Source organism: Pelophylax lessonae (assembly GCF_965119305.1).
Source record: "Pelophylax lessonae genome assembly, chromosome: 6".
NCBI classification, from domain to species: Eukaryota; Metazoa; Chordata; class Amphibia; order Anura; family Ranidae; genus Pelophylax; species Pelophylax lessonae.
The window spans coordinates 145,406,237-145,419,688 of NC_138773.1; the positions used below are offsets into that span (position 1 = coordinate 145,406,237).

General features: G+C 44.8%; 1 protein-coding gene across 2 annotated transcripts in view; it reads right to left on the minus strand.

Moving 5' to 3' along the window:
* Positions 1-13,452, minus strand: part of CLEC16A (C-type lectin domain containing 16A) — a 1,483,716-nt gene that overhangs the window by 334,815 nt on the left and 1,135,449 nt on the right. For both annotated transcript variants that reach the window (XM_082262146.1, XM_082262145.1), the window contains exon 17: positions 9,580-9,708. In XM_082262146.1, coding sequence (XP_082118272.1) covers positions 9,580-9,708 — 129 coding nt within the window. The remainder of the gene's footprint in view (positions 1-9,579; positions 9,709-13,452) is intronic.

Below are 13,452 nucleotides of genomic sequence, written 5' to 3' on the forward strand. Positions count from 1 at the left end.
AGGCTGATTTCTCTCGAGCTGGCCGGGAGCTAGGAGATTAGGCGGCCATCCACGATCAGCGCCAAGCCACGCCCCCCCGGGATTCTAGTTTTAATGCGCTGGCCTTGCAGTTTCCTAGCCAGAAGCTTGCCGCCCTGTTGCCAGCGGCCTAATAGCGCATTTTTAGTCTCTGGGAGGAACGTTCAAAATCGTGGAGGAGGAGTTCTCTAAGGGTATACCTGATTGTAGATATCTAAATTTCCAGGAATGGGGAACTCCAAATTCTTGCTGCATTGTGCAAAAAGTTTTAAATTGGCCCTCATTAAACAATTGGTGTACAGACTTCAACCCTTTCAACACCCAAAAACAGGCATTAGGCAGGTGAAAAAAAATGGAGGGTTGAGTTAAACCAGATTGGATTAATTAGGGGAAATGGAATCTGAATTATCTGGAACCAAAGACATGCCATGTGTATACATCTTTAAGGAGACTTTTAGCATGTCCGCATCTGTGACTGGAACACAGTTAGTCAGGGTTTAAAAGGACAAAAGTAATGCTTCTCCAGCCGCAGTAGTTGCATTTTTTAGTTGGGGAAAGAGCCACTAGTGTATAAAAACCAGTTGAGCAGCATAGTCACATAATCGTAAATTTGGTAAGGCTAACTCACCCTGGGACGTAGGAAGCTACAGAGTTTCCAAGGAGATTCTGGGGTTGTTGGAGTACCATAGTAATGACGATAAGAGAGCCAATCTCTTGAAAAACTTCTTAGGTAAATTAAGTGGGCAATTGGCTAAAATATACAAACATTAAGGTCAAAATTTTTACTGCCCCCACTTCAAAGCACCTTGTCCCCATGTTTCAGGAGGGGATGCTCGGTTGCACCCCTTCCTGACCTGCCAGGCTGCATTCTCGGATAAGGTCTGAGATAGATTTGGGGGGGGGGGGGCGCCATTTTTTACCCTTAAAATCTATACCAGACTCAAAGGGCCTGGTATGGATGTGATTTTCTTTATTGCAGGCATTGTTTTGTTTACATTTCAGCTGTCAGTGGGTGGGAAGGACAGCTGATGAGTCATTGGTTGTTAAGGACATGGCGGCCAGCTAGCCGGCCCACTGCTTCACACAGAATTCAAATTGGTTGATTATTTTTCGACTGATCTGAATTTTAATTGTTCTGAAAATTTGGAATTAGTTAGAAAACGAATAAACTAAACAAATTTAAATGAATATCAACTAATCACCAAGAGGAAATAACTGAATTTGTATTCGGACAAAAATGAATTGCACTTGTTTAATAGGAAACAGAGCAATCAAAGGGGGATATCAAGCGTGCAACTCTATCACTTGGTATTAAAAAAACAATCTCCTGACATAAAAAGAATGTTTCAAAGGGCTGCACTCAAAGAACCACCTTTATTGGTTCTTGTAAATACAATAAAAATAAATAGTGGGGGGAGATACGAACAGGTTGACCAAGAATCAATAAAGGTGGATGGATCTTGGACTGAAGCCATCCAGAGCATTCCATTCGTATCACTGTGCACAGTTTGCGAACTGGGCTGGCACCCTTGTGGAGAGCTGTGTGAAACTGTGAAAAGCAACATTTTTCTTCACACAGAAAAATCTCTTCTAGAAAAAAACAAAAAAAATCCCCATTATCTTCAGTTATATACATGTGCCGGTTTAAGTATCTTAAAAAGGCTCAAACATCTAATAAACTGGAAAAAAAACAGAAAAAAAAAAAAACAGAACTAATTGGATTTAAGATGAGTTTTTCAGCTGTAAAAAAATGCTCTTTCATAAAAGCTGCGTTGATCAGCATTTTCAGCTATTCTGCGTTGATCAGCGGTTTTGATCCATAGACGTTTGTGGGAGTACAGTTTTGCTAAAAAACGTGTTCTAGGCGGATCCGGACAGTCGCATGTGAGAGACGCTCCGAGCTCGGTTGAGCCTTCTCATCACTCCCCGGGGCCTTTCCGCTTGGAGATTTTATTCCTCATCTACCTAGTCACCCCCGTGGGACCTTCTAGTGTATGCCTACCCCCAAGAAACGCAGGAAGAAGCCAGTTCAGCGGTCCCTGACGACCTACCTTCTCCGAGTCAGGGAAAAGACTATAAACAATAAGGAGTGATAAATATGTAAAGATACCAATCTCATAAATACACTCACCCTGCGCTTAAACAAATAAGAAGGCACAAGAATAAAATCAATAATATAGACTTGACGTCAAAGCAGCTGCTATAAAGGTAATGATCAACAACAAAAAGGTGTCCGATAATATTAAATGCAAAAGTAATATATTCAAACACTAGCAGCGCTATACAAACGGACTGAAGAATAAATTCAAAAGTCCTTCAAATTTCAGATGGGTATTTCCAGGTCCTGTGGTAGGTTGGTTAAACACAATCCTTTATCCCAGGAAGGGTGTGAGGGGTCCTGACCGTAGCACCAGATTTCCACCACCACTTTTTGCACCCCCCCTATTCTTAAAACTCACCAGATGATAGTGAATCAAGATCCTTCAAAGTATTCCACCACTAGGTTACAGCATTGGACACTGGACCCACTTTTCCTCTATTATCCGCACAATCTCCTCCGTTTCCAACAGACCATGTAAGTGAACAGAGTGGGGCAACAATAGTGTAATTCCGCCAATGACGTTTATTAAAACACAGCAAACAACACAATGTAGCCCCTCTCCCCTCAGGATGTCTACTTACAGGAGGAAGCATATAGTGAAGGCATTGAGTGGAAGTATAAAATCAGCTGGATAACTCTGTACCAAAACTTATGGAATCTGGAAAGAGCTCCGGCGTATGTGTAGGTGTTCTATGCGACCGCGCACAACGGCTCTGACGCGTTTCGTCCTCCGACTTCAACAGAGAGCCCGTGTGCGCGGCGCGGTCGTAGGCTATTTATAATGGCGCCGGCACATGCGCACTCGCGCCCAATCCAGCGTCACCCGGAAGTGAAAATACAATGCGTATTTCCGGTGGTGCCCACTTCCGGCGTGCATACTCGCTCCGCCCAGCGTCAAGGCGCGGGACTCGAAGTGGTCACCACCGGAAAAGACTATGGCCCAAGATGGCGCTCGCAGCCCACAGGCTCCGGCTGAAGCTACAAACCAGGCCGCCCCTGCTCCTGTCTCCTCTGACCGCAGTGAGTACACTCCGCAATTGACAAAAGCGGATCTGGAGGACAGCCTTTCCAGCATGTATGACCGGATTGCAAAAAAGTTCCAGGACGAACTCCATAAGTCCACAAACACTCTCACTGCAGAGATAGCGGCTTTAGGTGGCAGGACGGACATGTTAGAGACCAAACATGATGAGCTAGCACTGGCTCATGCAGATCTACGTAAGGAACATGAGACTCTCTCAGAAACGGTTGTCCAGCTTCAATCACATCTGGAAGATCTGGACAACCGCAATCGAAGAAATAACCTTCGGGTGCGGGGGGTGCCGGAGACCACCAGAGATCTAGCTGCTGCAGTGAAGCCTTTTGGCTCTCTCCTCCCTGAGCACCCTGCTTCGTCCTTTGCATGTGACAGGCTCCACAGAGCCCTCAGGCCTAAACCCACCCCAGATAAGCCCCCACGGTATATAGTGATGTGCCTTAAAGACTATGTCGTGAAAGAGGACATCCTCAGAGCTGCACGTACCACACAGCATATCCAACTGGAGGGGGTCACCATACAAATCTACCCTGACATCTCCCCAACGACTTTGGATAAAAGAAGAAAGATAAAGGAGGTCACGTCGGTGCTCCAGTCAGCCAGGATCCGGTACCACTGGGGATTCCCTTTTAAACTTACAGTACCCCACAATGGCTCCACTTATACAGTATTCAATGTGGTGGAAGGAAAAGAGCTCCTGGTGAAGCTGGGACTCATGGAACCCCAAAACAATCCTAGACTCCCGTCTACCCCACGTCCATCTGCCATTTGGACGACACCGTCGCCACAGAGAGCCCACAACGGTGGACCCCGGTCTAGGGATCGTGCTCCTTAACCATTCCTAATGTGGAAATTTATAGGGGTTTAACTCACCCTGATTAACAACCCCCCCCCCATGTCTTATTCTCTCTCCTATTTGGTTCTGAGTACTTTGTTTCTATATCAACGGACGAGGGGAGGAGGGTGTGGGTCTCTGTGGGTGCTCCGTATTTTTTGCACCCTTGAGGGGATTTTGTTCTTTTTTTTGTTTGACATTTTTTCTTCCTGCTGGACCTTTTTCTTTTTTTTTGGGGCCATACAGAAGGCTCTCTGTTACCACCCATTTATTCCCCCCACTCTTCAGCACTTGTTGTATTTGCCGAGAATTCCCTGCACGATATTTGCAGCAGGGAAAGCTGCGGTACGCTGCTTGATGCTGCAGGTTTGCTACCTCCTTAAAAGAGTGTAGGACGGTTTAGTCCTTGGTTACTCTTCTCTTGGAACCGGGGTTTCTGTCCCCCGAAGTTCTCCAGTGACTTGAACAGTGCATTTTGTTATTTTTTATCTTTTGTTGTTTATTGTTCTCTATATGAAAATAAGTTTCTACCTTTTGTTCTGTATGTTCCTGATCCTATATAGACCACTGAGTGCTGACAGGGATTTATCATCAGGACTCCCGTTCGATACACAGCCCACTAATATATTCTATCACTTGCCTTACTTTGACTCCCTTGGTGTTGTAGTGCCTTATAGCCAATGGGGTAACAATCTCCTCATATATCCAGGTATGGGGTTGCGAGTAATCTCACATAATGTGAGGGGTTTTAATATCCCTCAGAAGAGGCGGAAAGCATTCCGCTCCTATAGGCACCTAGGTGCAGATATCATTATGTTACAGGAGACTCATTTATCTGCCCTAAACCACCCCAAATTTTTTGATAAAGCATATAAACAGGTCTATTTCACCACATATACATCCAAGTCTAGGGGTGTCATGATCCTGGTCCGTGGCTCTCTACTTTTTGATGTCCAACAGGTGTATAGGGACCCGGATAGCAGGTTTATTATAATACAGGGTACTATCCAGGGTAAGTCAATTACAATTGCTAACCTTTATGCCCCTAATGTCTCACAGGGCTCTTTTTTTCAAAATTTTTTCCAGGTCTTAGAACGATATTCCTCTGCACATGTCCTGGTTGGAGGCGATTTCAACTTGGTGGCACATCCCATGCTGGACAAGAGCCGATCTGTGAGCACGGCCAATGCCTTTCCACAAGCTTTACATAAGTCATTAACCAACTTTCAATTATTAGATACATGGAGGGCACTAAATGTGGGGGTGAGGGAGTATACCCACTACTCGCACCCACATGACAGCTATGCCAGGTTGGACTATGTGTTCAGCACTCCGGTTCTATTGGCAAATTCCTCCTTGGCAGGTATTCATGTATGCCCATGGTCTGACCATCATATAGTATCTTTCACTACTGATCACGTAGGCCTCCCATTTTCCGCGTCCAACTGGAGAATGAATGACTCTATCTTTTCTAACCTAGAGACGTTCACCACAGTAGCTGAAAACCTTCGTGAATACTTTACCCTTAACGATAACGGTGAAGTATCACCCCCTATGGTCTGGGCTGCCCATAAGGCAGTAATGAGGGGAAAGTTGATTGAGCTAGCCACCCAGGCCAAACGCAAAAGGCTAGCTGATATCCGCTCATTGACCTCTGACCTGCATAGATTATATCACTTACATAGCCAAAACCACTCACAGGATGTGCTGCACCAAATCTCACAAAAGAGAGTTGCTCTGGACTCTATATTGTCCTCGGCCACGGAAAAATCACTTAAGTGGGCAAAGCAAGGTTCCTCTTGCATAGTAATACAGCCTCGGCCATGTTCACCAGGAAGCTCCACCAATCTCTCCAACCGGCACATGTATATAAGGTAAGGGATGAGGGGGGCAGGTTGGTCTCACATCCCAAAGAGGTATTGGGTGTTTTTTCACGGTTTTACAAGAAATTACTTTCCCCCCGGAGGTCAACAACCCGGATATATCTTACTCATGGGTAAACGACTTGGATTTGCCAGTCTTATCTGAGGAGCAGCTTGGTAGTTTGAACGCCCCATGCACAGAAGAGGAAGTGGCGGCTGTGATCAAATCCCTTAAAACTTCTAAAGCTCCAGGCCCTGACGGCTTTACGTCCACATATTACAAAAAAATTTATAGACTTCTTATCCCCTAAATTGGCACGGGTTTTTAATTTTATCTTACAAGGTAACCCGCTTCCCCCAGATATGCTGCATGCCAACATGACTTGAATCCCTAAACCTAACAAGGATCACTCTCTTCCCCAAAATTATAGGCCGATTTCTGTCCTTAACAATGATCTTAAGATCTTGGGGAGACTGTTGGCAGCCCGATTAGCACCTATTATTTCATCCCTGGAGGCTCCAGAACAGACAGGTTTTATTCCCTCCAGGCAAATAACAGACAACATCCGCCTAGCATCGTATATCATTCAGGATGCCGATCTATTCCACCGTAAGGCCTTGATATTGGGGCTCGATATCAATAAGGCATTTGATAGTGTGCTTTGGCCATATTTGGACGTCATTTTGGCTAAGTTTGGTTTCCAGGGGGCTTTTGTGCATGGCTTTAAGGCCCTATACCGGGATCCCCAAACTAAAATAAAGCTGCCAGGCTGCTCCTCTGACCTTTTCCCTCTAGGTAGGGGCACCAGACAAGGGTGCCCCCTTTCACCACTAATTTTTGCACTAGCCATAGAACCCCAAGCTAGGGCTATTTGTAGTAATCCAGCGATCAAGGGATACACGAAGGGTTCGGAGGAACATAAGATTAGCTTGTACGCTGACGATGTGTTGGTGTTCCTACCGGACCCTTTGGTCTCTCTCCCTAACTTGGTGCAGGTATTGAAGGACTTTGAGAGGGTTTCGGGCTTGAGTGTCAACCTCTCTAAATGTTCAGCCCTCTCAGTGAACATCCCTCAAGAAATGATGGATACTATCACTGCCACATTTGGTTTTCCAGTCTCAAAACAGTCCCTGCAGTATCTGGGGGTACGACTGGCTCCGTCCTTGCCGGCCATGTATAGCGTTAACTACCCTCAGGCTTTTACCAAAGTGAGACAATGGTTATCCCTCTGGCACTCTTTCCCAATCCCTTTTATGGGAAGGATAGTGGCAGTTAAAATGTCTATATTGCCAAAACTGTTATATCTCTTCCGTGCCCTGCCGGTTGCGCTCCGGAGAGGGGATGTGGAGGACATACAGAGGGAAGTGAACAGATTCATATGGAAAGGTAAGAGGCCCAGGTGCGGAAAACCCACGGTATATAGGCCTCTCTCTCAGGGGGGGCTGGGGGTCCCTAGCCTATGGCATTATTACCTGGCTGCTAGACTGGCCCAGACCGCACAATGGCATGCCGGAGCCCCACTGCCACCTTGGCTGAGGTTCGAGAATGAGTCTGTTCGCCCCTTCAACCTCCAGGGCCTACTTTGGTCCTCCATGTCGCATCCTCGGGACGTCAAACAGCTCAATAGTATAGTGTGGCATACCCTAAAGCTTTGGTCCGCCTGTCATGACAGGTACCAGTTGCGCTCCTCTAGACCTCCATTAATGTCCTTTGTAGGTAATAAAAGCTTTGCACCAGCATTCACGTCTCCTGACACCTATAACTGGTGGGTGCAGCACTCCCTGACCACTCTCCACACCTTGTTCCGAGACAACTCCTTTTACTCTTTTGAAGATCTTAAGAACAGATATCAAGTCCCAGATTCTGAATTCCATAGATTCCTTCAAATTAGAGATTTTTATGGCTCTCAGGGCCCTTTGACGGGCAGCCTTGAATCTTCCCCCTTTGAATTTATCAGCCGTACCTCATCTAGAGACAGAGGGGTAATTTCGAGACTATATGGTTACCTCAATGGCTTCCATCTACCAGAAAAATCTCGGGCCATGCTGGAGTGGGAGGCTGATCTCGGAGTGGAACTGTCAGTAGAGTCGTGGTCGTCCATGCTGCAGAATATGCATAAATGCACTAAATCTATGTCAGTGAAGGACACGGTAGTGAAGCTCCACACTAGGTGGTACTTTACTCCTGACAGGGTCCACAGGTTTTACCAGGGGGTCCCCGACCGCTGCTTTCGTGGCTGTGATGCTCCGGGCACCATACTTCACACCTTTTGGGAATGCGGCAGACTATCTGCTGTGTGGAATAGGGTATCAGAAGTGATCTCTCAAATGCTGACCTCAAGAATATCCATTACCCCCCAGATGGGACTATTATTTGCTAAAATTCCTGGTGCCCCTGCACCAACTCAGAGATTAGCACACACACTATGTTGCTCTGTACTGTGGGCGGTGGCCCTTAACTGGCAGTCGGAGACGGTCCCTTGGACTCAGGTGTTGTCGAGAATGGAGGCGATTAGGAGTATGGAAAGGGTTTATCACACTTTATATGACACTATGCATATCTTTCATAAAAAATGGGAGAATTGGTCTACGGGCTGATCGTGTTTTAAGTTTCATTGGGTTGCCTTCTCTCAGCACTCGGTGGTCTACTTGGGGGTCCTACCCCTGACAATAATTCATATCTCAGAAACATTTTGTTAATGTTGTTATTGTTAATTTTCCCGAAGTATGCATATATGAAAATTGGTATGGTCGGGCTCTAAAAACTAATATACTATGGCGCATTTAATGCGACAACGATCTCCATGCCCTTCTTTTCAGCTGGGACTTTGATATGTATTATTATTCTTTGTCCTCTACGAACACTTGACTATGTCCTTGGTTATAAAGCATGTGATATCGCTGCCTTACATAACTTTGTATGCTGTATATTTTTTTCTTTTACCTTACCACGTGCTATATATGACACTTGTTCGGAATAATATGTACTGGCACAGCTCTGACATGTCATACTTTGGTTTTGTTTTTTGGCTTTTCTTGTTTACAGAGCTCAATAAAAACGTTTGTATTAAAAAAAAAAAACGTGTTCCACAGCTACAGCTTTCTACAGCTAATGCTATTGGCATTTTTAGAACATCCAGTGTGCATGAGGCCTAGTTGATCTGTAATACATGTTATCTATATTTTTGGGAGAGGAGAATACAGAAAATCAATAATTAGAAGGCTGTCTCTGGCTTCAATGGGCTGCTATGCCGGCGTTTTCGGCTGAAAAAAGGTGCATGCAGAATTTTTTAAAAAATGCAGTGGCCATGAAATCCATCCTGCTTTTGCACCATGCGACATACCTGCAGTTCCTGCACACGCAAACTGTATTTTTAAATGGCTGGGTCCACGTATATAAAAACGCAGAAACCTTGCCGGTGCAGGTAAGTTGCATGGTGCAAAAGCAGAATGGATTTCAAGGCCACTGCATTTTTTTAATACCGTGATAATACCGAATACCATGGCAAAACCTTAATCAATTCGTCACAGCATGGAAATCTGACACCGTCACATGCCTACAGGCAACATTTTGATAATAAGTCAACAATGACAGCAATATTCTCTCACTGCAGGTTCTCTTTAGGGAGACAGTTAACAAGCAAGAACTTTTTTGCTGCAATCTCAAGTTCTTTTTTTAGTGAATATTTACATTACTATGAGATTAAAAGAACAGAAGGCAACTTACTCTACGAGTTCTTTCAACATCTCCACAAGGCAGACGTTTAACAAAATCTATGCCTGTCAATGGTGTTCCAGTTGGAGGAAGTAATATAGATTCATCCATCATCAAGTATTCTACATTAAGAGGCTTGTTCTAGAAGACAAAAATGTGACATTTATATGAAATGAATTCACAATTAAAAAATAATGAAACCTGCAACATTAGTCTTTCTTAAAACAAAACTACATTTATTCTTTACTGACTACTATGAGAATTTACATTTTTACATAGTTACATAGTAGGTAAGGCTGAATAAAGACACTAGTCCAGGCAGTTCAACTTGAGTGTTTATGTCACTACCATTTTCAATAAACCCTGTACATTATGTTTGCTAAGAAGTTTTCTAATTTATCTACACTCCCCGTTGACATCATTGTGGAAGGGAGCTCCATATTCTTACTGCTTTAACAGTAAAGCACGCTTTATGCAGAGTAAGATTAAACAGTTTCTTGTCCAACTTTATTTTTTGTTTAAAATTTTTATTGAACAACTGAGGCACAGTACAGATAAAAAACGACCGTACATATATCTTTTTAACATATAAAAGCAAATAACAGAGAAGGGACAAAGAAATGGGGAGGGGGAAGGTGAGGTCAGAACTCAATGACCTCTCATAGGGCAGGGGTTCTTGAAGTTGCAAAGTGGAACGGGGCTGTATAGGAGAAAGATTTGGAGATATTCAATATGTCCGAGTCTTTTGAAGTTGAGGATAAATAAATCGACCATTTGTTATAAAAGCAGCTTCGGGAAGAAGGGGAATTGAAATCCATGTTGATGCAGTCAATATTAACGAGGAGTGCAAGCTCACTATGAACATGAGATACAGAAGGGGGTGTTGCAGAAATCCAGTGGGACAGGATAACCCTCCTAGCCACCAATAGACAGGTGAGGATCCAGAGTCGAGGAGTGGCGGAGGGAGCTCTTGACCAAATCTGTAAACGTTTGTCCCAATAACCAAAGATTAGAAGTAGAGGGTCTTTGGAAGTTGTGATAAAGTGATGACCTTGATGAAGGACAGTAGCTGATCCCAAAACAGAGATATAAAAGAACAGGACCAGAACTTGTGTTATATAGATGATCTCTCAGCAGAACATAAAGGGCACTTGCTAGCGGTGGGATTGATTTTATCTGACAAGAAGGGAATACGTGCTCGGTGGAAAATTTTTAGTTGGGTTTCTTTCCAAGCAAAGTGTCAATGAGAGAGTTTTTAAACCTGAGCTTGGAGTCCTGGGTAGAAGATCCTATAAAGTGGTAACATTGTGCCAGAAAGAAAAATGGGAACCAGGAAGGTTGAATTTGCCCATTACGACTTGATAGGTGTGGGGAGTTCCCTTTGACAGCAGATCACAGAGGTCCGTAAAATGAGTAAGGCCCTTGTGTTCCCACAGTTGGAACGCTGGTTGATCCAGCCCCAGAGGGAAAGCGGGATTACCCCAGATTAAGAGGAATTTAGAAACAGAGAAGGGAAGTCTTAGATGTTTACGCACCTCTCTCCATGCAATAGCCGTATCTCTTAGCAGTAGGTTAAGAAGGTGGAGCTCTGGTTGCAGATAAGCCCACTTGGTGTGTAGTATAGCAGATAGGTGGAATGGGCTGGACATGTGGGATTCCAAGGAAAAGTTGGAGTAATGTGAAGTCCAGGATATCCAGTCCAAGGCCACCCTCAGTAGACAAGACAGATTATAGAGTCTCAAATCTGGGAAACAAACACCACCCTCGCTCCTGGGAAGATAGAGTTTCTTAATAGCAATGCGGGGGCGTTTGCCCTTCCATATAAATTTGGAGAAAGCGCGTTCAAGGGATTGTATATCTTTATGTTTAAGTAGTAGCGGGAGGGTCTTCAGGGGGTAAAGCAGACGGGCGAAACTGACCATTTTTACAAGATGGCATCTTCCCAGCAGCGAGAGCGGCAGTTCCATCCAGTTTTCCAGTTCCCGCTGTATCCTAGCAATCAAATGAGGGTAGTTCAAAGTGTAAATGGAAGAGGGGTTTTTCCCTATATTAATACCTGGGTATGTAATATGCTTTTAGCGATTATGAAAGGGGATTCCGATTCCCAAGGACGGTGTACTTTAGCACCAAGAGGGAGTGATTCTCAAACCTGAGCATTGCTTGAATGCGTCAAAGGTGGAGACTATCACAGGGATGTTGGATGTAAAAAGCAAGACGTCGTCAGCAAATAAGAATAAGCGCAGTTCTTGGGAGCCAACCTGAATTCCATGTAGGGGGGCATTTGTCAGTAGGTGGCGGGAGAGTTGCTCAATCGCCAAATTAAAGAGGAGGGGTGAGAGGGGGCAACCCTGACGAGTACCTTTGAAGAGGCGAAATTCCTCGGTGAGTGATCCCCCCACACATAACCAGGCCGCCGGAGAGGCATACATGGAACTCACAAAATTGGCAAACGGGCCCTGGAAACCCATGGTACCCAGAACCCTATGAAGCCAATTGAAACTTACGTTATCAAATGCCTTCTCGGCATCCAGGGTTACAATGGCGAAGTGGAATTCCCCAGATAGGCCATCGAGACCCGGAGCTTTATTTGGCGCTAAAGATTTAATGGAAGCAGAGCTAAAGATTTAATGGAAGCAGAGGTTTCTTCTGGTGAGATAGGGGCATTTAACATGTCCAAGTGGGGTCGAGAAATTTTAGGTAGTCCTGGATTACTAAGGAAGGAGTTTGCAATCGATTCGTCAACGGTGTCCGGGGCATACAAGGAGGAATAAAAGTCTTGCATAATGCGCTGGATCCCCTGAGGGGTTGAGTCTACTGTTCCAGAGTGGTCACGTAAATAACTAATATGTGTGGGTGAGTAGGGACCTTTGCACAACTTCGCCAAGAGCTTGCCAGCTTTATTGCCGAACCTGTGCAGAGTCGCTGATAGGTAGGCTTTTTTTTACATTTTCCTTATCGGCCCAAGAATCAAAATCGGCCTTGGCATCCAACCAGGTCTGTCTAGCTGTTGAAAAGTCAGTTAGTCTAAGAGTACGTCGTGCCTCCCGCAAATGCTCGCTAGCTCGTTTATAACCGCTGTGTACATGTTTCTTAAAGAGGAAGTAAACTCGGCTATGAAAATCAAACTTTTACAATGTATTAAACGTACATGCAATATAATTACATTGCACATTAAATATTCACATCATAACCGTCTAGAAATACCTTTATTTTAAAGTTTATCTTTTTCCTCTTTCCTGGTCTCGGCTGCGCCATGTCTACTCCTGTTTTATGCTCCCCCTGCTGCCGTCATTTCCGCCCTTACTGTAGTTGTAATGCAGTCTCTCTGTGTAAGACGTGCTCTCACTGTCTTGGAATGCTTGGAATTTTCACTCACTCCCCCCCTCCCCTTGTGTAACCTGTCATGTTCACTCCCCCTGTGCGGTGACAGGAAGCTGGGAAGAACAGCACAGCTAATCTCGAGATTTAGCTGTGCCCTGACAGATACAGGGAGAGCACAGAAAGGCACGCAGATCGTGCCGTGGATTGGATAACACACTGGGCATGCGCCGATGACATCAGCAAAAATTACAAGAAGGATTACAGGAAGAATAAACAAGTAAGAAATCTTTTACAGGCATCTATCGACTGCTTTGTTTCTGCAGATTAGAATGAGCTGAAGTGAAAATTATGAGTTTACAACATCTTTAAACGTCGCCGCATACAAGATTATACGACCTCGCAAGAAGGCCTTGCCGGCCTCCCAAAAGAGCTGGGGGGTTGTGTCATGGGCCGAGTTAGCCGAGGAATACTCGGCCCAGACATTTTCCAAGTAAGTAAGAAAGTCCAAATTATTACGAAGATAAGAGGGGAATCTCCAAATAAGGGGGTTGGAAGGGGAGACCG